Source organism: Larus michahellis, chromosome 4 (assembly GCF_964199755.1).
Source record: "Larus michahellis chromosome 4, bLarMic1.1, whole genome shotgun sequence".
Classification (NCBI taxonomy): Eukaryota; Metazoa; Chordata; class Aves; order Charadriiformes; family Laridae; genus Larus; species Larus michahellis.
This window is the reverse complement of record NC_133899.1, coordinates 74,171,931-74,199,437: the sequence shown is the minus strand read 5'-3', so window position 1 is coordinate 74,199,437 and position 27,507 is coordinate 74,171,931. Positions and strand designations below refer to the sequence as shown.

The 27,507-nt window shown below is 47.2% G+C and overlaps 2 protein-coding genes across 14 annotated transcripts in view; both read right to left on the bottom strand.

The window, feature by feature from the left end:
- CRACR2B (calcium release activated channel regulator 2B) overlaps positions 1 to 16,484 on the bottom strand; it is a 48,220-nt gene extending 31,736 nt beyond the window's left edge. For 9 of the 13 annotated variants that reach the window (XR_012586811.1, XR_012586808.1, XR_012586810.1 and 6 more), the window contains exon 1: positions 16,353 to 16,484. The gene's annotated coding sequence lies outside the window, so the exon portion shown is untranslated. Of the gene's footprint in view, positions 1 to 8,474; positions 8,541 to 14,216; positions 14,352 to 16,352 lie in introns of those variants that run through there. The other 4 variants (XR_012586809.1, XM_074585607.1, XM_074585604.1 and 1 more) reach the window with 3 other exon arrangements.
- A 3,570-nt stretch (positions 16,485 to 20,054) lies between these two features.
- The window catches only part of PNPLA2 (patatin like domain 2, triacylglycerol lipase), a 28,735-nt gene continuing 21,282 nt past the window's right edge, over positions 20,055 to 27,507 (bottom strand). Inside the window, exons 5-9 of the mRNA XM_074585601.1 lie at positions 26,433 to 26,493; positions 25,338 to 25,505; positions 24,753 to 24,885; positions 23,875 to 23,997; positions 20,055 to 23,032 (exon numbers count right to left, since the gene is read on the bottom strand). Coding sequence (XP_074441702.1) covers positions 22,768 to 23,032; positions 23,875 to 23,997; positions 24,753 to 24,885; positions 25,338 to 25,505; positions 26,433 to 26,493 — 750 coding nt within the window. The 3' untranslated portion in view covers positions 20,055 to 22,767. The remainder of the gene's footprint in view (positions 23,033 to 23,874; positions 23,998 to 24,752; positions 24,886 to 25,337; positions 25,506 to 26,432; positions 26,494 to 27,507) is intronic.

The following is a 27,507-nucleotide window of genomic DNA, read 5'->3' as shown; positions in this document are numbered from 1 at the left end:
CCCAGTGAGATGTAGCCAAGCCACCTCCAGTAACAAAGCCAGGGGTCGTTACCAAAACTTCCTGAGAGGATTAATTTTTCCAGGTCTCTTCTGGCAGGACAAGGTAGTTATTGAGTCAGCACCAGTTAAGAATTAATTTCCAGACCTAGCCTGGAGCCAGGACAATGTCTGTATCTTGGGCTGTTGATCTCCATCATAAAAACGTCAACAGCAGAGTTCACCTAGCCCAGCATCTTACTCTCAACAGCGGCCATGAATGGCTGGTGAGGGAAGACTAACAGCAGGGCAGCACAGAGAAGGCTTCTCTGAAAAGATCTGCTAGCCTGTAGCCACTGTCAGCCTGGGTTAATTCCTGAGCCACATAGTTCCTCCCGCATCTTCCAAGACACTTGTCCAGCCTCCCTTTGAATACATACAAAAACATTCACTGTTCACGTGAACATGCTGATAGAAACAGGGTGCCTGCTGCAATCAGTGGGTGCTGACAAAACTTCACGAGCCTATTCCAGTTTTCTGGGTACATGGTTTGACCAGCAGCCACTCCACAAGAGAGAGAGTCCCAGCTTCAGCTCAAACAAGTGCTTCTGCCACCTTCACATCTGGGAACTGTGACAGAGACCAAAAATTCCTCTCCCAGAGCATGGAGGATCTACCAGGAAGATGGAAGTGCCAGGGATACGGGGTCACCAATGGGCTCAAATTGCCCTGGCCAGCCTCAGCGTGTAATGTTCTTCTACAGCCCCCTCTTCCCCCCGCCCAGGGGTTTGTCTGCCTGCATTCAAGGTCAGCTCTGATACTGCACAGTCCACATTTGGGCAGCATCCAACATCTGAACAACCTGATACAGAGCTTGAGAGAAGGCCAGCCTTCAGGACCTGTGATTACACCACATATCTCCTGCCATGGTGTGTGCTGGGGCCCAGCAAGCTAAAATTCAGCTGCTCCTGCAAGACAACTTTTCCAGAGCCCAGAAAGCAAACACAGATCTTCTCAGACACAGCACAGAATGGGAAATTTGACTGCCAGTAAAGACGGCTAACACCAGGTCTATAGTCGTTAAGTGCATATTTTAACTACCTGAGGCATAGACTGTAGTTTGTCCTGTGCAAAGGTGTGCCAGGAAGTCAGCTGGATCCCATGGGCATGGCATTCTTTGGGGAAATCACAAGACCTGAATTTTAATCCTGACTCAGCTTGCCATATGGCCCTGGGTAAGTCACATCACCTGCCTATGCTTATAGATTGTCAGCTCCTCCAATTTGATTCTGATGCTTGTGACAGCTGGCACTTTATTTTAAGACTCAGTTCCTGGAGACTGATAATTACATGTGAAACTCAAGAATCAAAATAGTTTCAAAGACTCAAAGCTGAAAAATGAAAAACTTGAACACAGAACTTGGAGAAACTGCAAATTTCAACAAATAGAACAGACCCAAGGTGCTCTTCCTGGAAAGGGGAGATACTACTTTCAAGGTAGCATTGCAGCGTCATGGTTTCCAATCACTGTCTCCAAAAGCTTCTTCTTGTAGCATAACCAGCGTTAAAAAGGTAAAGAAAAGTCATGGCTAAAATGCAATCAACAGCCAAGTCCTTATCTATGTGACCGTGACCACTGTGTGCATGTGACAACTTTGGGGGTTTTTTGTTGTGTTTTTTTTTTTTTTTTCCACAGCCCAATGACAAGGAGGAAAGTGGGGAGCACAGCCAAATTTTCCACAGCTGGTCCTCAGATGACCCCCGTCGCTGCAGGGCATTGTACAGGCACTGAATACACAGCATTCCTAGCAGTCCTGCCCCAATGCAAGACAATGAATCAACAGTTAAAGAAGGAGGAAAAGCTAAGCATAACTGGCTTAAGTGGCTTACCCAGGATTACAGAGCAAGTCCGCTGTTTAGGTCTTGTAGAGCTATAAGGGAAGGTAGGTTTTTGCTTTCCCGTACCACTACATTTTTGATGACATGGTGGTAGAAGGGCATATTGAAGAAGAGTCGCTATAGGTACATAGTAGGTGTTCAAGATGTACCACAAACTGAAGTGCTTAGATACTTGTTGGGAAGTTTCCCAAAAAGACATCCTCCTGTATCTCTGCCTAAGACAATATTATTAGAAACAACAAAAACACCCCCATACTAAAGCTAAATATTTAAACCATTTATTTAAACAGATCAGAAGAACACACACCCTTTCCTTTCTACTCCCGGTGCAGAAAAAGTCTTACAACTTTAAAGGAAGGAATTCACCAGGTGTTTAGTGTGCATTGATCATGCTCTTGACGCATATGCTGGATGAGACAGGTTTGATCCCATGCACGAGAAGACATTGCACAAAGAGAAGATGAAGGGCTGGGGTAAGGCGTCCCTGCAGCAGAAGCCTGCTGCTTCAGAAAATTACAAACACACAGGAGAAGCATGCCAAAATGTGTCAGTACAAAGTATTTGTTGGTTGCTCATGGAATGGGAGCATTACTCAGGAGCAGCTGAGTAACAGGTATGTTTTAAAAGAAGAGGGCAATAAAAGCTTCCCGGGTTGTTATACCATTTTATATCAAACATATGCCACTTGCTCTGTTTGTTCTACCTTCCTTTCTCTCCCAATATTTTGAAAGCCAATGATTACTATAAAAAAGTGCTCCTTGCAGGACACAGTCACATCTACACATCTGCTCAAAGGAAATGGGCACCCATTTGATGGAAATTTGTTTTAAAAGGCTCTGCCACAGTGCCTGAAAAGGCTGAGAAAAAAGCAGAAAGAGGGAAAGTTATTTCTCAGTGTACTTTGTTCAAAATTAATTTTGCTCTTTCCCTTCTCTAGGAAATTTGTTTCCATTGTTTGGAAATTGTTTGGGTGGTTGTTGGGCTCTCCCTTCCCAAAGGGAACGTCAGGAAAAGAAATACACTGAAAAATTATAAAAACATCAATTGTTTTGCAAGGGTTTTTTTTCTTTAAAAAAAAATAAGAAAACCCACACACACCCTGGGCAGAGAGCCTGAAATCAGGTGTAATATCTAGAGCTACACTTCACTCACCCTCTCTTTTAATTGCCTGCACTTGATTGTATCCCTTTAAGGAAACAGGAACAAATCCAGGAACCTTTGTGTTGTTTACTCAGCAGGAGATTAGCCCAGCTTGATAGCCCTGAGCTAACTCATGCTGCAATATCGATGGATGACTTCATCATGGGATATGCCAGTACACCACAGAGGTATATCCCAGAAACACAGACAGCTGCAAGGGGCTCCATCATTCTGAATAACGTCATAAAAAAGGTGCCCTGCTGCAATTCATCGTTTCCCTCACTGAAGTTCATCAAAGAAGAACGCTTCTTTATCACTTACCACACCAACTTCTTGATCTTTGCTAAAAACATTTCCCCTGGAGAAACACAGACAGGTACCCGCAAGACACCAAAACAATATTCTTTCCCCCAGAAATTGCCACAAATCATCACACCTGCACGCTGCTTCCCAGCTATACCCATCGCAAGCCAGTGACACTTCACAGCTCTCGCACACTGGCACAGCGTCACGGTGTTGGCACTACAAACACTGAGGGCGCATGTTTGCACTGGAACTGCTCCTACTAATCGGGATTTTGGCTTTGTTGGGTTGTTTTGCTTGGGGAGCGGAGAGAGAAAGCATCAGTTTTTCCTCTAACAATATTTGGGCCAAGAGTTAATTCTCAGCAATTAAAACCAAAATCCAAGCCACATTTTTTCCATAAACAGCTAATGGGTCTTGGATCTGACAATATAGCTAGCACGCAGCTGATTTTTCAGAAAATAAAGAGCGTGCCTGCAATAAGACATGACAAATACCGACAGCTAGTTTAAAAACAACTAATTTTTACAAATTCTTTCACTTTTTATAAAGGCTTACAGGTTTCCCGAAACCTTTTTTTTTAAAAAGACAGGACAGAAACATTGCAACATTCCATACAATACAACATAAGGATTATATACCACAGTGGCTGAGGAATGAAAAAAACATACCCTTTGGCTTCAAGAAGAAGAATTCATTGTATTTTCATAGGCTGGAGATCACGCAGCACATCCACAAAGGACATGGTTAGCCAACAGTAAGTAAATATCATTCACTTAGTCAAGTAGAAAAGGCCCTGAGCTCCTGCTCAAGTTCCCCACTGCTGCCGCTGTTGTTCATGTTCTACCACAAATATGCGGTTGTTAGAGGACAGGGACAAGCAGCTCAAGAACATAATTGAGAAAGACAGGATATTTTAGCTGCAAAGAGATAATATAGCCTTTATTCATGTTAGCTGAACACTGCTAACAGTGTCGTGAAGTTGAAGGTAGATGCTGCTTTGGGCTCAGCAATCAGTAGGTAGATTACACCTGCATAACACCAAGCACGTTGACCACAGAGTCGGTGCTCTGCTCTGCTGGTGATACCTACTGGCAAGGCAGGCAGGCGGGATGCAAACAAACTTTCTTTGCCAGTCTAGATGTGGGAAAAGAAAGCAAGAAGACAGAGGACTTGGCACTTGACATCAGACACGCTGTATCATTTTTGATTCAAAGTGAAAACCGAGCACTGGGAGCCCAAGCAAAGGAGACCCCTTCTCCCTTCTGCTCCTCTTTTCCAGGGGCTGGTGTGGCAGACAGGAACACTCCATAAGGAAGACAAGCTCCAGATCTAAGCTGGCATTCAAAGCTCTTCAAATAGTCTTTACAGGAAATTACATAAATCCAAGGCAGCTCCTCAGCTTGTTTAAATGAACATCACTGGCAATTTCCTCCTCCCTTACCTGCCCCTTTAGCAAAGGGAGCACTTGCATGCAGAGCAGCTTGTGCCAGAGACAACAACCAAAAGTCATCGCGCTACTGTGGGGTTCATGCCACTAGTTATTGAACAGCTAAGGTGTCATCCAGGAAAACTCGACACATGATGAGCACCACCTTGGCTGCTGCAGCTCAGCAAGGACACGTCAGCAGAAATGCTGCTGTGGAGACTTCTTTCATACCCTGAGAGCAGTGGAGGCACAAGGAAGAGCCTGGTACACAAGGCCCTTCCCCTGCCCTCAGGAAGGCAACCACACTAGGTGTCCCGTAGAGAAAATTCAAGCTGAAAGCACAGCACATCTGTGCTGGCGGAATGCTAGACCCACTCTGCCAGCGTCCTTGAAGTACTTCAAGAGCAAAATTATATTACGCAGAAACAGCCTTTTGTTGAATAAGTGGATAAAAGTTCTAATAGATACACAAAGCTTTAAATGCAAAAAATTGCTTTTTGTGGAGTTGCCTGTATAACTAATTCCCGAATAGCAGAGATGGTGAAGAATTTTCCCCAGTCACTGTCGTCTTTAAGAAAAGAATCCAGGAGCCTCAGACAAAACCGGGTGGTGGCAGATGAACATCAGACAGGAGGAAGCACTCCTCTGCAAACCATTAAAGCATGGGACTCACCGACATGGGATGCTGAGGATATCACAGGCATTCATGGACTGCAGACGTGTCTGGTTTTTTCTTCCCAGAGTTTGTCCATAAAGGACCATTACACAAAACATCTGTTTCGGTGAAAATTTTCTGAGCCACAAACCGCCAAAAGAGTGTATTAGGGAAGTATTGTTACACATTTATGCTGGGAAGACGAGGGTATCTGCCATTAGCTGCTGCTGGAGACATAGTGCTGGTTCAGTTGGCTATTCCTCAGCATGAATAGAGGCTGCTTTCTCATCAGCAGGAATCACCCTCGAAGTACAGGGAGTCTTCTGCCAAGAGGACCACAGCATTTGCTGCATTTTCACCAAGGACAGTCCTATGAACTGGAGTTGGTACTCCAACAGCCAAAGGTCAGGCTCCTCCCCGCAACTATCACTGCCATCAGACCTATAATGTGTGTATCAAACTCAACTCAGACCTCCCTTTGAGTCCTCAGATTCTAGGTGTCTAGTAATAACAGAACGAAGAGTTTTCTTTCCAACAAGAAGCTGAATCTTTCTATGACAGCCAGACACCTTGTCTGACCTCAGCAGGAACACTCCTGGGCTGCTGTTACCTATGCACATTTGTCCAGCAGAGTCACTGTTTAAGTCAGTCACCCTCTCTAGGCATCCTTTCACTAGTTCTCACCTCTGTTGTAAGAGAGAGAAACAAACAGTATTAGCTTCATCTTTCTGCCATTCAACCTTGGGATGATGAATGAGAAAGGCGTTGACTGCTGCCTCTGGTTGGTTCCCAATCTTGTTCTGTCACTTCTTCATTAAATTTCCCAACAGCCACCCACTGTCCTGAGCTCAAGCCCCTCCTGGCCAGCTGCAAGTTTTCCCCAGCCATGTCAGTGCCCTCTTTGTGCAAAGGCTAGTAATCCTGTGACAATGCCATCTCACCTGAAGTACCACAGTGTAAACTCACAGTAGTGGGCAAGTGCCTAATCTTTGTTGATCAAGATCCTTGATCCTGAAATCAGCCTCATACAAACAAAACCTCATAGCTTTATGTTGTCTTCAGATAGCTCCCCCACCACTCACATGCACACATAAAACATCAAACCAGAACGTCAGACCACCCAATCCCCTTTCAGGGGAGAAAATTATTTTTGGTAAAGCCCCCAGTCACACTGCTTACTGAATACATGTCATAGACAGTGATTTCTTCTCCAGCTGAGCCGGCAAGCTCTCTGCAGCCTTGAAACCTCCTTATCAAGAGGGCTACAACTGCGAGGGGATGCATGAAGTTCAACCACCTTTTCCTCATCCCAGAAAATTCACCTCCAGTCTCTTGAGAACTGGACACAGTGATCTCACCCCCATAATCTTTTCTGGGCTGCATGTTAGCAACGGGACCAGGGGGAACAGCTTTACCTCACTACTCTCAATCTGCAAGGTGCACTTAAAGAACAAAAATGGTTTGCAAAGATTAACAAGTAGGAATGAGTATGGAGAGGATTTCTAGGCACCACAACTCCCTGGAGAAGCCTCTCCATGGCTGCTGCTGTATTGGTTTTGCCCAGGAGCGATGTATGGGACTTGTGGACAGTTTGACCTTTCTGCAAATGCTATTAAAACAACAAACAGAGCCGAGGCAGCTGGGTGAAGCCAATTTCCATGAAGATGGTTAAACCCATTCTCTGCCTCACAGAGATGAAAATGGCCATACGCACAGATGCCTAACACTTGGTTCCACCCTGATCGTAAGGATCCACCCTGACAATAGTGGTCATAAAGGTAAAGATTCACCCCTTCCTGTGAGCTAAGGAGGTCCCGGCTGCGCTATACAAAACACCTTTCCTGAAATGCCAGTGTAATCTGTGCACTGGAAAAGGATGAAATCCATGCCCTGACACCTCTTGGCTGTCAGACCATTGAGGGGGTCACAGGTGAAGTCTCGGATCCAGGGAGTCACCACTCCCTCTCCATAAAGAAGACAGGATTGATCTGAATGTCCAAGAATTTCAGGATCTCGTACAAGGTACCAGAAATATCCTATCCCTTTCTCATTCAGGGGGGACAAGCACCACAAAATACTAAAAGCCTCAGATTTCTACAAGACAGAAAACTAAAGAATGTTTTGAGGAGCTACAAGCCCTGAAATGCTTGCCCACAAAGCAGGATAACACACGCAACTGAAGGGCACACGTTCCCTGCATACCAGGCACAGCTTAGTGCAAGAAGCAATCAAAGCATGGAACAGCGTTTGAAGCAAACTTGGAAGCAGATGCTGTCTGAGAGGTGTTTTTGTTCAACTTGTTCTGGGAAAGGTGAAATTACTAGGGGTGGGGAAATATTCCCCTATGACAAAGGCTGTCACTGAGTCAGAAGCCCACAGCAGCAACACTGATGTAGGATTACAGAAAATCGGGGAATAGGTATGCTTATGAGATATAGTGGAAAGTTTCCTGACAAATGTTGTTAAAGAAAAATTTCTAAGTCTTCAGAAAGTACGCAGCAGAAAATCCTTAGTTTTTAATCTAATCAGCTCGAGACATCCATTTCATAAGAAAACATCACAATCCCACGTATTCTAAGCACGTACTTTTCCCCCTTTTTAAAATATAACTATTCCAGCTATTACTCTAAATCAGCAGTTTCCCAAATCAGTGAGTCACTAGAATTAGTTAAGGCACCTGCAGAACCACATCAGAACTCAGAGCAAGCTTCTTCAGTTCAACATTTGCAAAGACCTTGGGTGATCCAAACTGAAGCATTAATCATCTGTTAATTAAGCACCTCCAGCTCTTGAAAACCAATCAATAAATTTTCCTTCCTCCATCATGGGAATAACGACCGTTTTCTGCAGTGATATGCAATGCCACTGCACTCTGCTGCTTTAAAGCAAAAGCAGGAAGTCGGAATAGAAAGTTCCCAGGGAAAAACTGTGCTGAGACACAGCAATTTGCAAACTCGTTCAGACTTCCCTCTACTCAAATAATTCCTTGCCCAAATGAGAGAGACTTTCTTCCCCCCCCCTCCACCCCGTTGAACAACCTCATTTTCTCTCTCTGCAGGTGTCCCCAAATACCTTGAGCGGCAGGACAGTATCACTCCCCTTCCCTGGAACCGGCAGTATACTCCACAGCAAAAAGCTAGCAGAGAACAAACACTGCCACTGTAAATAAAGTTTCGGAGCAGGTCCAAGCTAGGAGGTGTGGTTTGCAATGCTCCCTAGGCATCTCATCCCCTTCCCAATATAGGCTAGTAGCCATCGGTTCAGAAAGCAGCATAAGAAAACCTGCCATTAAGCTCCCAAGTTACATTCCTTGTAATCCTGCCTCACACACAGCTGTGAAGGAGAAGGGCTTGTTTCTGCACTGCCTTAGGCAAGAGGGGAAGAAGTGGTAGGAAAGCAGATGATCCCTTGTCTCACGCTGAACTTAGAAACTGTTCCGTGAGAAACTCTTACTGTGCTTGTAGGTAGCTCGCTGCCTACCTCCCAACCAATTTCAACAAGGGCAAGGCTGGAAACTACCCCTGTGAATCCTGCCTCAAGTTTAATTCCACTTCTTTTACATAGCTGGCAACCTGTTTCACAAAGAGAAGCACAGAGAGCTTAAGAAAAAACAAAGGTAAAGCATAAGACAACAGTGCAAGGAGCATCTTTCCAAAGCACCATAAAATACACCCCAGAGGTGGGGTGCACATTCCAGGACTTTCTCACTAAAGCAGCCAGAGATGCCGCCCTCTATCCTGCCACTGCCCAAAGTGCTCCGATATACCACAGCACCCCCAAAAAGAAGCAAAGCCACCCCTGCCCACTGACAGTTGGAGATGTTGACGGGGACTTGTTGCTCAATGGCAGATCCAGGGCCTCCAGGCAGCGTGAAGTTGCCCTGAGCTGTGTCAGCTCCCACTAGCTAAGCCTGAGGACTTCATGGAAGGTGACTAAAGAGCGCATTGAGACCCTGGCAAGCTGGTACGGTTTTATCCCCTTTGCTCAACCCTGCCCCCAAAGCCTCTTTGTGTCAGCCCTCAAGGACAATATTTGCCCAGCAAACAAGCTTTGCCATACAAGTCACAAGAGGGCACGCTCACTCTCTACAGAGAGCAAAACTCACTCTTCCACAGATTCCTACAGAGAAGACTCCAGCTGGTATCTGAACAGCAGAGACTTCATCAACCTGCAAACAGAGGAGCTCCAAATAGCCCCATCCTCACAGTAGCAAGTGATGATGGGACCTGCAGAAAGCAAAGGTAAAGGCGGGTCCTTCCCCATGGGTTTTAAGACGGTTATTTCAAAACCCAGACTAAAAGATGGACATGGAGACTACTACAAACCGTATTTGTCTTTAATACAGGTTTAACTGGGCCGGTGAGCTCCCCCGAGCCATCTGGGGGACAGCCAGAGGGCAGCCCTGCTCCTGTCCGACCAGGACCATAATTTCTCCACTCCTCACAGGTTCAGCTTTGCCTCACCCCCAGGAGAGGGGCAGGCTCTAGCAGAAAAACCCCAAACAAACCCAGACCAAGTGAAGTACCTGCCTCTGAGCAGGAGAGTTTACTCACCATTTTGTTTACCGTTGCTGCAGGGGTGATGCTTAACATTGAACCATGGTCTCAGCTGGGATGCTGCTAGAACAGCACAAAAAAGAGGAGCAAACCGCTTTTCTGCACCTCGCAGCCTGTCCTGCCTCTAATCTCCTCCTGGTGTCCTTTATAAAGCTTCTTTTAGTACTGACCAGAACAAAAAAGCTTATTGAACACAAAAAAATAAATAGCATTTTGGAGGTATATTAATGAATCCTTAGCATTACATGGATAAAGGTCAGGAAATACAAAAAGTTACCGTTCCCATAGTAATGCTAATTCAACCATTCTGCACATCCTGTGTATTTAGTGATACATGGTGAAAAGAAAAAGGCTTCATCCACCAATGCCAAAAAGGGGTTTGATTTAGTACAGACACTTGAATACCACCCTCCATATGCAACGTTTATTATTCAGAGAAGTGGATTTTCAGATCGAATTGGATTAATCCAATGTAAGCATCATTACAGCTCCCCATATCTAGGGCAATAGCAAGAGCTCTCAAGCATGATTACAGACTGAACATTATTTGCCCAACCTGAACAGAGGAAAGGGATCCAGGCGTCAGAACAGGTTGAGTCACCAAATCACAGTCGGCACCGCTTCTGCACTTGGATGCAGCAGGGCGGTGGCAAGGACAGAGGGGAGAGAATAACCGACCAGCCCCCACACACTCACAACTAGTAAATGTTAATCCATTTCTATAAATGCTTATTTCTTTGATACTGACAGCTTGAGATATCCCCCTGCCTAGTATCCCACCTCATGAGTCCGGAAACAGGTTGTGAATGAACTACAGCCATGCTGACCTCTCTCCAGCACAAATCTGTGTATTGCTCTGCTCTCCGAGCTCCTGAGGTCTTATCTTCATGCTTTACATAAAGCCCACACCACTCTTCCCAGAGGGAACAGCTATAAGTGGTCCATTTGCATTTAGCAGCTTTGACTGAGCAACCAGATTTGCATGGGGAGCAAAGGACTCTTTTTGTGCCATAGGAAATGCATTAAATCAAAGGGGTTTGTGCATCTGTACTAAAGCAGATGCTTTACTTTACGTAGCTCTGGCTACGTGTTTGGGAGGAAGGAAAGGTAAAGCAGAGATCTTGCAAACTCCTTTAAGTGGCAAAGAGGGTGAGTAAGAGGGAAGGCAGCTCTCAAGCACGGGAGCAAAGTGTGCAATGGAAAAAACGTGTGCATTTGTGGGGGCATCCACACGTGTCCTTTTTCCCCTTGATAAATCTGAATTCTTTTCCTAGATGCCATGATCTCAGACAGAAGGGCACAGTTCAGGACAACAGACATCTATGAACTTCCAAAACCTTGTAGGTGAAGAGAGAGGCTCTGGCAGCGCTGCTCTGAAGAGGTCCTCAGCCCTGACAGACACCAGGGCACCCGCACAGCCCTGCTCAGACGACACCGAGCTGATGGAGCTGCTCATGGCGCCACACCAACCCCAGAGTCTGTTGCAAGATGCAGGCACAAGAACACACAGAAGTCCTTCTGCCCACAGGTTACTTGGTGGCTGCTTGTTCACTCACACCCCTCAGGCCCTTGCTTTGCTGTCCCTTGGCATGCACCTACCTTCCCTTTTGGGCTCCAGCATCAAGTCTCCATGTTTTAAAGAGGCTTTGCAACCCTCCCCCCAGCCGCAATGCCTGGCTATTCCTCAGAGCTGCACAAATCCCAGCCGGTATCTAGCCACACCTGCCAAGGGTAACAAGGATTTCGTCAGGCTTTATCTTATCTAAGCAGTGATGTGGCTTGTCTTCCTTCTTGGGCAAAGCTCAGCAGCTCTGCATCTGCCAAGGAGGGGAGCTGGGCAGCGGCCAGGAGCTTCAGCCTGCAGTGATTCACACCAGAGCAGGATGGCTCTGCTGGCCTGCCTGTCCCACCACACAAGTGACCGTACGTTTAGTCCACAAGCAAGAGTTATGGGGAAAATAAGGCTCAGCAATATTTACACATCTCGCCTTCACCTCAGCTGCTAGCACAGGCATACAGCTCACCTTCCCTATACACAGGACAGCCACGCCAGTCCTTGCCAATAGATAAGCCAGTCGATTTTATTTTACAGGAATTCAGAACATTTGTCCAGAGAGAAGACTTCAACATCCGTCATGCTGTCGACCTACAGGTCACCTACAGCTTAAATTCCCAGCTCAGTTTCCCCCTTTTCATTTCATAGAGGGGAAACTGAGGCAGATAAAGGCATGACTCTTACTCAGAGATGTTTTGCTGAATGCGATAGAGAGGTATTCAGCTATTACAACAGTGAGGGCCACCAAGTTCTCCTGTATTATGTGTTAGATGTGCCTCCCCACACCTGCACCTCTCCCAAGCTCCCACTACACCCAGCCAAGGGCTTACAGCTAGCCTGCGAGTCTGCAATCTGCTTCTAACTCTCCTTTTCCAGAGGCTGGAGTCACCTAGCTATGCCTAGACATAGCTGGATTTTTTTCCCCAAAAAGGTTTGCTTCCCATAGCCTAAATAACATATTTAGACATTCCACGAATTTATTTTTAACACCACAGCTACCAGTCCTACTCCTCCAAAAGTCTGCAGATATCCTGCTGGTTATTCTTTTGAAGAGCTTGAGATAGGAAGGAATAAACAGCTACTGTTACCTCAATCGCAGAGCTACAACTGGACTTGACGTTTTTCAAGCTGTCACTGCATTGCTTTAGCCTTCATCCAGCACATGTGCTAAAGGCTAATTCTTTCAAAAAGCTGTAGAAGAGGTCTTAAGAGCTCTCCCCTTACTCATACTCTCATCTCGTCTTCAGAAACGCAGGTTGTTTCAGCCCATGATGCATCATCTGCTGTGAATGGTGACATCCTTGCATTCTGCCAGGATCTTACCAGCATCACAAGCTTGGGACAGCCCCATGCCCAGACAGCACTGGACCACCACAGCAGGTGTCAGGAGGTTCAGGGCTCCGAGTCACATTTTTAGAGGTCTCCTGCCATCCTCAGAACAACACAAACTTTTCCTGTGGGGCTTTCAGGTGTATGTAATGCTCAAACATCCTTCTGATCCAAGTAGTCCCTTCCACATAGATGGGGGCATTAACTGGTGCAGAAAAGTGATATGAAGTCTTGAGATTAAAACTAGAGACGAAGGGACAACAGGTCCTCCTTCATATGGCATCTCTGCTAAATTAACTGCAATCACACACTTCACTAGACAGAAAGAAAGCAGGGATGTTACAAGCCTCTCTGCTCTCAGTCTTACTACTTGACAGATTTTCTTCCAGTTATGCCAACCAGAGGAGAGCACTGTACCCTTCCAGAGCATTGTACCATACCCCATTTCCTCCAAAACAAACCGGCAATTAAAGTCACAGTCTCTAAGAGCACAAGACAGTATTTGTTCCTGCTTTAGTGCTCTGTGACACATGGCTAAGAGAAAAACACTTGGTTAAAAAGTCCGCAGGGCTTCTCAATCATGTCACCCCAACCCCAACAAACCACAGGAAAGCCCACCATGGCTCCAGACTTCATTTTAAAGTTCACAGTACCACAACTTACGTACAACCCACAACAGACATTAACCTGAGGTTTGGCATCATTGTCTCACAAAGCTCACAATATTTGTTATTCCATTTGAGGCCCCTAAGTCTGCAGTCAAGTGAAATACTGAGATTCAAGTGTTCTTGGCAGCTTATACAGACATGCAGAAATCTCCAAGACAATCAGAAATCAGCATAAAAATTCAAATTAAGAACACGATTTTCAAAAAAACCCTCCACATATGTAATTCCATGGCACTTTTTTTTTTTTTTAAATGTCTGGCTGATGGTTTTTAAAAGCTTAGGGCTGGCAAACCTTTTGAACGCATGGCCTGAGAAGAGCACATCATGCTCGTTGCCACAGCAGAAGCAGGCAGGGAATACTTAGTGAATCCACCCCAGTGCCGCTTGCACAGCTGCAGAGGTAGGGTTTGCTTAGCAGAATGTGCAATTAGGTTCATGCATAGGGAAATCCTTCTCAGCATCAGTCAAGAAACTAAAGCTTTAGGATGCAGGATGGGGAAAAGAGAACATCGCTAGACAAATATTAGAGGGGGTAATCAGAACAGCAGCATCTCCCTTTCAAGCTACTGGGCTACCCATACCTCAACGGATACACAGTGACAAAGCACAGAAAGCCTTACTAACCGTTGCAATTCCGCTATTTTGATGCAACAACAAAACAGACCATTCAAGATTCAGACGCTCAAAGTAAACCAAGTATTTCTACCTCAGATTTTATATGGACAGCAAGCAAAGGTGTCTGGCAGGAACAGAGAAGACGCTGCTCCGCTCAGTGGAAGACAATGCATTTGCTACAGTTGAAGTTTCTTGACACCGTCTTTAAATGCGAGATGAGCTCCTGCAAGCAGGGGAGGAGAGATGGGAGGATTCAGTCCTCAAAGCAGCCTTATCAAATCAAAAAGATTTAGACAGTGAGTAACATGTGGGCTCTATTATGGAAACCAAACCTAGTTTATTGTACATAAGGATCAATATCTGTAAAGCTCTCTGACCATGAAGAACATTGTGCATGGAGCTGTGCCCATATGTTTAACGTTACTGACAATTGTCCTCATTGCATTAGTTTATTCTCTGAGGCCGCCTGACAAAACCATGAGTAACAGCAGATCCCCAGCACTGTCTGTGTGCTGCCAAAGACAGCCCCACATAGAGTCCTCCTTTGCAATACAATCTTCAGATCAGTAGATGGTAGGGTCTTCGTTCACTGGATGCATCGAATTGTGGTGGAGGGAGAAATTTTCCTATTTAATGGTGACAAAACAGCCAAGCAGACTTGCCAATCAGACAGTTTTTACTACCAGCTTAGCTTGCTACAGCAGAGGGACCACGAGAAAAGCGATGCTCTGGAGAATGAGAACAACATTGTTTTCCCAGCAAGGTAGCTTCAGAGAGATTTTATACTGTCTTATGAAGGATCCTAAAATGTTATGCCTCAGGCCTCGCATCAGTCTCTGTGCGGCAAGATGCCCAAGCAAAGACAGGATTCTTCTACTCCAACCCATCGCAGTTTCTCAGAACCTCCTCTGGACCACCTGAATTGGCCAGTGGAAGGACAGACTAGACTGACTGACTGTTGATCTAGAAAAGCGATTTCTGTAGCCCTCAGGAGATGTGTGTATACATATCTGTATATACCTGCTTATATGATCCTCAGAAATAAATACAGCTCTAGAACACAAAAAATAAGATGCAATTGCCCCTGAACAAGTCAAGGCTAGAAGTTACTGGTACTCTGATAGCCCCTTGATGCACAACAGCCATCATCTCCAACAGAATAAGCAAAGACTCAACGGGTCTAAACAAGCAAGCTGTGTTTGGATTATCCTGCCTCCTCAGGATATTCCTGAGCACGGTCATGTCCCAGTGTCCGAGGCAGGCAATCGCTGGCCTCTTTTCCCCTTGGCTGTTTTCAGGAAGTCCTACAGGAAGGACCTGAGGATCAACACAGAAGTTCACCAAAGTGCATCCCATGCGCACGGGATGTTAAAGAGAAAGACGCTGCAGTCTTAGGAGAGGGAAAGCTCTGGTATTTTTTCCTTTCAAAGAGAAGGGGAAGCAGCACTAATGCAGCTGCCATAGGGATCCACGGCAGTGTCACCTGCACCCGGATCACGGCAAGAAAAAACGCTCCCTGAACAGAGGAGGCTGAAAAAAACCCAAGAAAATAAAAGATCTCCATGCGGATGCAGCACACAAGACCAAAGCCCCTGAAATCCATCCCACAGGAGCCTGCAGACTTCAAAGCAACAGAAGAGGGGAGAAAGTGGAAGGGACGGCAGCCCCCCAGCCCGGACCCCACCAGGGCAGCTCTCCCCATCCCAGGGCCACAGCTGCTGCTACGCCTGAGGAGCGGCATGTGGCAGAGAAGGCGGCTTTGCACCGGAACGTGGATCCTCCATACCCGTCCTTTGCCGGCAAGGGACCACCGACAGCTAGAGACTAGGCAGGTGTGTCGCTCTGCACCGGCAAGGACTCCCTCAGAGCCCCCCAGCCCTCCGCTGCCCTCTCCCCACACTGCAGGGGAGGGACGGGGGAGACCGACCAGGCGGAGGCGGAGGCGCCGGGGGGCCCCTTCGCTGGGGCGGCCGCTCCCCAACACCTCGCCCTCCGCCTCGTCGCCGGCTCCCGCCGCGGGCTCGGGCCGCTGAGGGGGTCCCGCCCGCCGGGCCGGGCGACCTCGGCCGTACAACATGGCGGGGGGCAGCCGCCATAGGGGAAACCCTCCCCACAGTGAGGGGACCCGTCCCCTGGGGCAAAGCGCCCTCAGCCCGCCCGCTCGCCCCGCTGCTGCCGGCGCCGCTGCCGGCGCTGCCCGCCCCGAGGAGCCCCTCACACCGCTTACCTGATCCGGTAAAGGGGGAGCGGAGCGGAGCGGAGCGGGCACCTGCGGCCGCCCTGCCCGGGGGAGCGGGCGAGCGGAGCCGCCGTTAGCGCTGGAGGCGGCCCCGACCCGGAAATGAGGGAGGGAAACCCCGCCGCACGGCCGGGCCGCGCCGGGCCGGGGAGCGGGGCGGCCGCCGCCGGGGCCGGCTCCCCCCGCCGGCCGCCTCCTCCCGCCCCCCGGGAGAAGCAGCTAGCCGCAGCCACCCCCAGCCCCGACCCTAAACCGCCCCCAGGACACGAAAGCCGGTCCCTGCGGGCAGCCGCTGCCCCGGCAGAGCCGCAGGCATCGCCCGGCGCCCCGGCTGGTGTGTGGAAGAAAGAGCAACTTCGGCGATTAACGGCACCGAGTTGGGATGTTTGTTTTTTCCCTGTCTTTAGGGCTGAAAAAAGCTGTTTGTTTTATCAGATGCATGCTAAATAGTTGATTACAGCACTTGCGCCCGTCCTGTGATAGCACATAACAAAGCATCTTTCTACAGTTTACTGCGGTCAAAAGACTAGGAAAAGAAGAAGAGCCCGAGCCCCGCAGGACCTACCAGAGACCTGCAGTAACAAACCCCAGCCTCTGTGGTGGTGTTCTCCCCGTCCCTGGGGATGCCGGTGCCTGCTGTCCCGGAGGAGAGGTGTGCGGCTCCCGGGGCTTTCCCGGAGCCCAAGGGCCGCCGGTTCCCCTGCACCCCAGCTGGAGCCTCACCAGGGCATCCCCTGGTCCCTAACCGAAATAGACATACGCAACAGCCAGGGCATCCCTTGGTACCTAACCGAAATAGACAGACCCAAAACAGCCAGGGTCATCTCTCCCACCAACTGGTAAGCAGAGGTGTTAAGAAACAGGGTTCAATTTCCCCCAGGGGATGCCCCCGAATGGGAGAGTTTCAAATTTGTGAATAATTTTTCACTAACCCTTTGAGAGGTGCCAAGCACCTGCAGTTCCCACAAGATGGTGCTTAATTCTTCTTGGAAACCAGGGTCTATCCGGAAGCTCCAACGAAACAGGGACTAACGTAATTTGGGTATTTTGGCTTGAGGAAGTCAGAACTGGGCCAAAACGCACCATTTTTTACCTCTAGGTCAATGCCCCATTCATCACATGCTGATGCATGTTTACCCTGAGAGGATTTTGAACAGGATAGGGCTCAGCAAAACAGACCCACACCACACAGTACTTTCAAAAAATATTTAATAAACCTTTAAATGGCAAGGCAAGCAACCTACCACAGACAGGTAAATATATTGAGAATTTTTTTTATTAGAAGGTATATTTCTGCCAAAATAAATAGTTACATTTTCTTCAGCAAAACATTAGAAAAAAGAAACAGGAGAAAAAAAAAAGCATCAACAATTTAATACTGAACTTTTAAAGTGACTGTGAACACTACTTAGTGACATTGCCATGTAAATACATGACTTGTGTATGCTATTGCTGGTGTAGTTGCTGCTCTGACATCAGTAACTTCCACAGGATCTCCATGTGCGTTGTGTGCTTAAGGGTCTTCTCAAACTCAGCGACAGCAGCCGAGTCCCAGGACCCTTTGAGCTCAAAGAGCTGCTTTAGGTGCTGTTTTCAAGAGCCAGAGAAAACCCCAGAAAAGAGAGGTATTTATTTCAGTTACATTTCTCAGTCTTATGTTTGGAAGTAGAGGTTTCCCCTCGCTGTGCAGAAGGGATAATGTGGATCCACAGAGTGGGATGGATGCAGTTAGACTGTCCCAGTGCAGCTGCCTGCAGATTGGAAACAGAGCAATGTGCCACTGATAGGCAAGGGGAAGGAGGGAGCGGAGAGGGGAGCAAGTGCTGCTGCACTCAAAGGCAGGCACTGCAGGGACACGGAGGGCAGGCTGGCCGGCCAGAGCCCACTACTGTAAAGGCACAAGCTGTGTTTGGCACAAACAAACTGGCAGATGTGGCAGCCAGGTGAGGTGGTCCACTCTCTCAATCATTTAAGGGGAAAGACGGAAACAAAGCTTGAGGAAACTGTTGGCAAGGTCCTCTGACTTTGGCAATGCTGAGCCCTGCCACCCACCAGATCTGGCAAGTGTTTAGCAGAAATGGGCCCCCAAGGGAAACACGCGGAGTTTCAGGTATTTCTCCCACGCCCGCTTTGGAGAAAGTGAGAGCTCTTCTCTCAGAGGAAGGAGTGAATTACTAGATTCATTTTTTAAAATGGACAAAACCACTGGGGAATATACAGTAAGTACTAGGGACACCCCAGTGCTGGCAGATAACAGATCCTCTTCTATTCTCTGGTCTGAGTGTTGCAGGTACACAGCCCTCCAAGTCACAAGCAAACAACTTAGGTCCTATAGATAGTGGTCAGGAGTGAAGTATTTTCTCCTACCCCTTGAAAATCAGCTTGCAACAGTATTAACAGCAGGGCAGGCAGCAAATCAAACCCAACATACCACACACACGTCGTGGCTTACAGAGCATGCCATAGACACGGACTGTTGTGCACAACATAACACAACTCTACAGTGTTGTACAGGTTAGGGGCTGGTTAGATGCACAAGAAGTTCACCATTAGTCTTGTTAAAAGCAGCAGGTAGTATCTGTGTCACAGGAAGGAGGAAAAAAAAAAAAAAAAAAGGTGGATTCGTGAATGCACAGACCCTTTATGTGAAACAGCAGAAACAGCAAGGGTTGTGACTCTTGCAGAGTTCAAGTGAATGCTGTAAGGACAATTGGACATGGACTGCAAGATGAACTTTTGGTCCAGGAACCTGACCTCTCAACCACTGTATAATGGAGAAAAGACAGGCCCTGGCAACTACCCACTGGGATGTCTAGCCACACATTTTGCTGAAGAAGGGACTGACTGCTACAGATGGTAATCTTGTTCCTATGAACTTGACAAGTGTAGGTTAATCAGCAACTGCTACCCAGAAGGTAATGCGTGCCAGGAGGTACATGTAGAACAAAGGCTTGAAGAATTCCAGTTAGCACTATCACAATAAACCCCTCCATATCCTATCACAAGGTTTCCAGGGATTTCTAAGAAATGGGGTCTGATCTAGACAAGGTAGCATTGCATAACAAAAAGCTATGCTTCAAAAGTAGCCACAGGTCTTTTCCTGCATCAGCAGGCAAGATCTTCCCTACTTTCTTCATCCTTTGTAATCTGTGATGAATGAGCGGCAAGAATTTCAAACAAATGCATGAAACTTCTCTTAAGGAAGAATAGGGTAGTTTGGGATATTTTTGACAGATCTGCAGTTCCTTTATCAGAGCTTAAATCTATAAAGCCAACAAGCTATCACACAACAGCCATTGCATCACTTGGTGAATAAACACAGACAAAGAAAGGATTAATACAGAGTGGTGCTTTCCCAGTATCCGTTCACACCCTGCAAATTAGCATAGGGAAAACAGGAGTTTCCTCCCTGAAGAGTTAGACCTTTATATTTAAAGCCAGGCTTTGGTTTGTGGTTACAGTTTGAAGTGTACAAAAGCTTCTCTATGAGTGATTAACATAATAAGCTAAACGACAGATGAAGTAAAAGACAGGATGAAACTCAGGCCTTTTACCAGGCACAGCAGTTATGTCTTGAAATGCACAGACCAGAATCAGCACGCCTTCTGGATCAGAGCACTGGAAGACAGTGGAACCGGCCCAGTCAGTTCTGATGCAAAAGGAGAACAGAGGAGATCCAGGGGATAAGGGTGCCAAGCTGCAGTTTCTGAGTGCACTCTGTTGCCAAGACAGTTTTATTTCATAGTTTAGTGGTTTACATAATCACTCAGTGGTTTTACTAGTCCAGGAAGAAGGGATAAAAAAAATAAAAATAGTTGCATCATTTTCTCCACCCATATATTAACACAAACAAGGCAGAGTCAAAAGGGCAGCAGCTTCTAAGCACAGGATTTTCCTTATCCAGCTTTGCCCCTCACAGATGTTTTGCTTCTGGATGAAATGCCTTCATTCTTGCCACTAAAGATCTGTATGTTCCTGCCAATTGCTCTCTGTGCATTAGGGACAAGAGACGTGCATTTGGCAAACTAAGCAGCTGTGTATCTGCCATTCCCCCAAAGAAGGTAGCCCAAAGCAGTGGAAGAAAAGAAATCCCACACCAAACCACAAAATGAACACCTTTTCTCAATCCCAATTTTCATCAAATTCATCCTGTTCCCACTAACTGACATTAGCTTGTTGCTGGTTCACTTTGATTAGAGTTATATCCATCTAGCAGTAAGCTTTTTCTGCAAGCTTTAGAGAATCGTAAGACTGACTTGTTTTATAACCCAGTATTCCTATTCTGGTTTCAGAATCCTCCATTTTTTTCCTCTTCCTGTAGCGACTTCCCTGTTCCCTAATTGCCTTAAATATGTGAAGCTTAAGACTAAATCTGACTGCATAAGTGCAGGCCCACTTCATAAGCTATGCAGGCCCTTGTTAGGTTACATCCAGGAAGGGCAGTGGGGTGATATTCTAAGTCAGAAGTTCATATTTGCACTGGTGTCTCCCAGACAGTCGGTTAGCACCACACCGCAGTCTGTTGCCTCCCAGCTTGCAATGGCCACTGCAGAAAAGTCCTGATGCTTATCACAGTCTCCACCACAAACCCTCAAACCCACACCCAGTGCACAATTGTGCTGGTAGGAAACAGCACCCACCACCTCACCCACACTGCTTGTGCAGATGTGATTGAGCAGATTCACTACTTTGTCCGGCTATTAGTAGAACTTCTGGGATTATTTTCCCTTTCTAAATCAAAGGTGCAAAAGAGAGTCTATTATAAATCACTATTCCACGTATACGCTATGTAATCGGCTTCAGATACCTTGTCCTGCCCCTCAACAAAGACAGCATATGTTTGCTTTGGCCAGTTGCATACTGTTTGTGCTAGGAGAGGTAGAAGATGCCTCATGCAGCTAGACACGCTGCAGAAAAAGATACCAGGAGCTGGTTTTGTGTCATAGTGCGAGGACTTAAGTTTAAGTACATGCAATCCCCACAGGAAGCCACATCTTACCCTGTGAGGAACAGAGTTCACGCTTCTGCACTGCAAGTCACAACCAGACCACCACTGAGAAGGCAGTACCTTACAAGGCAGAGTCCTGCCAAGCTACAGACCCACTAGCTCTGGTCCTTGAACGGACAAGACAAAAGCAACCAGTTCCAAGCAGGCTGCATGTGCACCAACACTCCTAACTTCACTTCCACTTCTCATGCTCCTGCTATGGCCAGCTGCAGAGCTGTACCTGTGAGCCACAACGCAAGACAGGCAAGCTGTGATGCTGGTATAGCTACAAGCCTAAATCCTTCTCACTCCAGAGCCTCAACATCCAAACTCTTCAAGCAGCAAATAGAGCTAAGCTCCAGCTTGGCAGGAGATCCCTTCTGTACCATCCACTTGGAATTTCCTTCAGTTGTACGGTCCCTTAAGGAGCTGCCGCTGTCAGATGTGGCCGCTTCCCCAGCACTTGCTGTGGCACTCCACCACAAGCCACTCAAAAATAACATGCCCTGCACAATCTCACCTTCCTACAAGCACTTCACATTGCTTCAGCTGCTAAGCTGATCCCAAGATAGTCAGGCTGAGCTTTTCCAGGGCAACCCCACACTAATTCCATTCACAGTGACAAGAATGGGGCCTCAAATTACACGTTTCCCTGGAAAAAAATTCAGTCAAAATTACTTCTTTAAAATAAGCTCAATGACTTACTTGACAGTCAGAGTTCAAGCTGCAACAGTTCCACGAGGACAAAAAATCAAAACAGGAGAGACCACAACAACATGAATCACAAATACATAACTCTTCTACATTTCTGCAGTCCCAGTGCAGTCTGCAGCAAGGCCAGTTCTGGCTTCCAGGGGGGATGCAGTTAAGGGACAGAGGAAGGGATGTGGCTTCAGCAAAGAAGAAAGTCAAGAGGAGATTTGGAAGCCATGAGAAAAATCAGTTTGGCAAGAGGCTACTTCATCTTTCAGTAGCACAAAGAGCTAAGGGATGTCAGATGATTTAAGAAAAACCAAGATTCACGCTCTAAAAAACAAAGGAAGCTAAAACTGTATGAACTTGAGAGCGTCATCTACGTCCTGATTATTTGGCGGTAAAAAGCCAACGTCAATTCAAAGTGCGTTATTTGGAAGAGCCCAGCTGGATCAGCATCAGCCTGGCCATGGGCAATGGCCAGGCCTCAACACCAGTCTGGAGCAAGGTATCAGCCCGTGTGTGTCTTTGAACACAGAGATCCTTTGCTTGGCCCAGTGGGCAACAAATGGCTACAGTCAATTCCACCAGTCTCCATCCTGGGGAAATCCCCTTCGCAGCATATTCAGGAGCACAGGGCAGCCTGCTGCTGAGGGATGAGACTGGTCCCACCCTACGTCCACTCCCCTTCCCACCCACCCTCATCCCCTCATGGCAGCAGGCTCAGAAGAGTGGCAGGCACTCTTTTGCACAGTCTAGAGGTGGAAGCTTTATCTGAAACCCTTCCCGAGGGAAGAGGGAAGCCTGCATGTCCACGTTGATGCAGAGTAAGCCCAGCAAGAGCTGGCGCTGGTACTCCTCCCACTTCATCATGACATCAGACACAGAACGGTTGCTTCTCAACCACACAGGCAGTGCTTCACCACAAGCTGATGTGGAAGAAATTGGCAGGCTCTGCGGCCCTCCAAGCTCGAGATGATAGTAAAGCCTGAAAGGCAAACACATGCAAAGAATCAGTACATTGGGAAGACTTGAACACGTCACCAGACCAGAGCTCCAGAACCATACAGATAGTTTGTTTTACCAAATGATTTTAGTCAGAAGTCTGTGTGCATGCCTGTTTTCCCCCCCTCACATCTCTTGATTATTCAGATCATGAGCTCTTGTGGGTAAGAATCACTCCTTCATACTAGGATCTGCATCACAGCTGGGACCCTCTGCCTGCTACTGTAACATGCAGTTTCCTATCCTCATTCACGCAACAGTCTTACCTCAGCCCCAAGCCACAGCTCACTGCAGGGAGTTAAATTCAGAAGCAGAGGCACACACACAGACCCAAAGCGCCGTGTCTTATTTTGAAACCCTCTAGTGTTTGCTGGCCGCCCTAGTGCCTCCCCACCCCAAACCAGGCCTAGATCTTGAGGCAGAAAATGTCATTTGAACACAAGTAGCTCTTGGAAGCCCAGGGGACCCTGGGCCAGCAAACGCCACACAGACAAGCACCTCTGTCTTCTACAGAGAGCACAGAATAAGCTGGCATATTGTTTTAATTAGACCTACATCTTCTGCCCTATTGCTATAGGAACAGCTTCATTACAGGGTCTGCCCTGCAATGGGAAGAAGGAAGGAGACCATGTGTTGAGTCTACCCAACAGTTAAGGAAGCCAAGAGACCATGGACCAGATTTGCATTTTAGAGTGGGCAGTAAATCCTTCTGGTCCATTTGTGCCTTACTTGCTCTGCTCCAATGGAGTAGTCTGTAGAAGTCAAAGGTGAAAAGGGAAATGGAGGGGTTCTCCAGAACAGCGCCATGGAGGACACCGGCCATACCTGGCTGAAAGATGGCTGCCCAGTTTCTTCTTGGCTTTCTTCACAAGATAGTTGCAGATTTGAGTCATCTGCTCCCTCATCCATCTAATATCCTCAGGGATATCAGGAAGCCATTCAAACAACCTGGGAAAAGGCAGGAGATAACCATCAGTTGGGCCAGAAAAAGAACAGGATGGAAAGAATGCCAGTTTTGCCTCCTATCAATGACTAGTCATTATTTTTAGTGACAAATGCATTAAGAGCCATTTACACTACCATTCAAAGAATTAAGGGGAAGAAGCTGTGAAGGATGAGACAGGCCAGGAACTTATTCTTCACATTTTGTGTCTGCACTTTCCGTATTTTCCATCCATTTTCCGATTTGGAAAGGTTTTTCCCTAAGCCTTTCTATCACGAACTACCTCCTTCCAGAAACTCTTCATAGGGTACTTCACACTAAGAACAAGTCTGACAGACTTGCCTTCCCAGCCATGTAAGTGTAGAGGCTGGAAATGGCTGGGACTACACTACCTCTCACCCCAGTGGTTCCACCTCTTCTGTGGTTTCTACTTTCATCGCTGCACTCCCAGTTCAGAAGTCTCTCTTAAGGCTCCAAAATTTACCACCATTTTCTAGGGCAAAGTTCCAGCACACAGACGTCTTCCTGCAAGCTTCAAATATTGGCTGTAGCTAAATGACACATGAAGGTAGGAAAAGTTTTGGGTTGATTTTTTTTCCCCCCTCATGTCCGGTAAGCAGCAGGAACTCTTTCCCCAGAACTCTGGCACTGCAGTGTTAGAGAGGATCCTACTCTCTGTCCATTCATGCTCCACCAGCTACATCGCTGGATGCAGCTGCACTGTGAAGAACATCACTGAAGGAACCAGCCAAAGACCTACCTGACAGTGAAGGAAACTGCAGACTCCAGAGGCAGCATATAGGGGACCATCATTGCTGTGGCCACACGTATAGGCAGCATGTTGGTAATACCAGTCAAGAAACTTCTTCTTTCAGCACAAGCCTCCAGAAGAGCTGAAGACAGAAGAGAACATGGCTGAATCCCAGCAATGGGACTATATCCCTTTCCTTGCCACACCCCAGAAGTTACCCAGCCTGAGGTCTCCCCTCTCCACCTTCCACTTCTTAAGGAAGTCTTGCTCAGGGTAGTACTTCTCTGAGCACAGAAGAGAACAGCAGCTCTTAGCTTTATCAGACTCCCAAAGGAGTGAGCAACAAGATCCCCTCCCCTCCTTACCATGCAGAATACTGTCAAATGAGTCAACCTCTCCCAATGCAGCCTCCCCAGGGCAAGCCACAACTTTATCTAAGAGGCCCCAACTCCATCTAAACATCAGCGGGTGCCAGTTCAATCCCTGGGTATGGCCAAGCCCAGCCACAAGCAATACCCTCAGATCCCAGTAATCCTCTGAAGTGGACCAGGCAGCACAGGAAGATTGCCTGGGCTCTCTCACTTTGGATCATACCTTGGTTCAGTCTGGGAGGCAAGTGTTCGAAGATGTGCTCTTCAACAACAGCAAGGGCAGTATTGTCCTCTAGTTGGTCCTCAGCTTCTGTTTCTTCGTCTTTCTTCTCTCCTGGGGGGGCTTCTATGGCAAGCAGAGGACGGCCAGGACTTGGACGATGAAGGAGACCTGAGAAGAGAAGTCATACCATAAGGATGATAAAAACTAGCCACACTGCCTTGCCTGGCCTTTACAGTGTGAGTCCTCACTTCACCCTAACATCCCTCAGACAGACAACACACCTAGCCTCTTTAGCTTACATCTATTGCAATGCTTACCACAATGAGTTAGAAATCTTGCTGCTTTAGTATCATCCTCTCTTTCCCGAGCATAAATTCTAACTTTTCCCCTTTAAGTATTCCAGCGTGCTGTTTGGCAGTGTTTTGTTGCTATAATCTACCAGTAACCAATCTTGCAGGCAAGATTTCCCTCCTGCAGCTCAATCCACAAACACAGCTGCATGACTGCTCTTATCCCAGTAAGGTATACATCACAGAGCAAACAAATGTACTTGATCTGCTGTAAATTGACACTAGGTGGCATCAAACACACACTCAACCTATTATAACAGATGGAGGAAAGAAAGCTCAGTGCTTGTATGTAGAAGAGAGTGAAAGAGTAGTGTCAAACTGCCAGGCGCTGGGGGCTGCTGAGGTCATGCCTGCACTCTGCACTGCTCTGCCACATTAGACGTACCCTAGCTGCACATAAAAAGGAGGAGGATATCTGCAGGAGACCCAAATGGCACCTAACAACTGTTTTGGTGTAGCACTGAGCACATGCTAAGTAGCTTCAACACTCAGTTGTGCCAAAACCACTGCCCTGGTATCAGAGTGGTTACAGTCCTTCTGCATTGCACTGGAAAGGTGTCCACTCCACCTCTGCTTCCTGAAGTGCTAGCATAGACGTCTTAATGGAAATTCCATATTCTGATATCTGAGGCACAGCTCAATTCTGCCCTTCCACCTTTCATATGCACCATTGGCTATCCTCAAAGCCAAGTGACCAAGACTGGCATAAAAGAGGCAAACACCTAAAAAACACCCAGTTCCTTACCATTCTTCTTCAGGAAGTGCAGTGCATCCCGATAGCCCTGCTTGCACATGTCCCGCAGCACCTGTGGGCAGAGGAAGGCAAGACCAAGTAATTTAGATATTGGCTGTATAAGCAGAGCAAACACCCAGCTCAATGCTGGCTTTAGAGGAATTCTGCTGATTCCTGAGCTACCCCAAGGACATGTCTCATCCTTGCCAGCTCTTCCCAGGCTTTGAGCAGGAATGGGAGGTTTAACATGAATACATTGGAGATGGGAATCACAGGATAATCCAGATTGGAAGGGACACCTGGAATCCCACTTAAGTACAGGCTTAGAGTTGCAGCCACCTCATTTCCTCATCTACAGCTGATGCTGCACTGAGCAGTCTTCAGCGAGTCACTCTGAGAAGCAGCCCAAAATATTTCCCAGCAGATGCCAGGAAAGGCCACTGTGTTTGCAGATAAAACCAGCTAAGACTAGAGAGGGGGCAGGAAAAAACTTGTCCAATCCCCTGTGCGCCCGGCGCTGCAATAAAGAATACCTGCTTAATAGTCACCAAGGCTACTGAGTCTTAACTTCGGCATTTCACGGCATCAGTAGTTCAGCGCACGAATGCACACTTGTTATGCCCAAATGCCAGGGCTATCTGAGGCTGCATTTGCTCAGAAGCGTGCAAAGCTGTTTTCAGGGCCACCTGCTCCACTTGCACTTTTTAGGAGACAGTCACTGGCTGCAGGCTGGCAGCTCCATCCTGACCTTAGAACACTGAAGAGCACATTGGTTCTCATGGCCGATACAACCTTGTTTACAAGTGAGCCTAAGTTCCTGGCAAACACCACTCTAGAGAGAGCAACATGGGAATACTTTCCAAGAAACTGCTACCACCTAAATTCCAGATCTCTCAGTAGCAAAAGAAAGCCAAGCCACATATACAACCTTGTGCAGATGGTCAAGGCTTTCCAAGTCACTAGGTTGATAATGTCAAGGTTAAAAACCAGACAAACAAGAGATACAAAACTAACAGTGTCTGGAATCTTCTGCGGAAGTGCACAGTATAGCCAGTGCCTATCTACTGTCCCCAAGTTCTGGTACTGC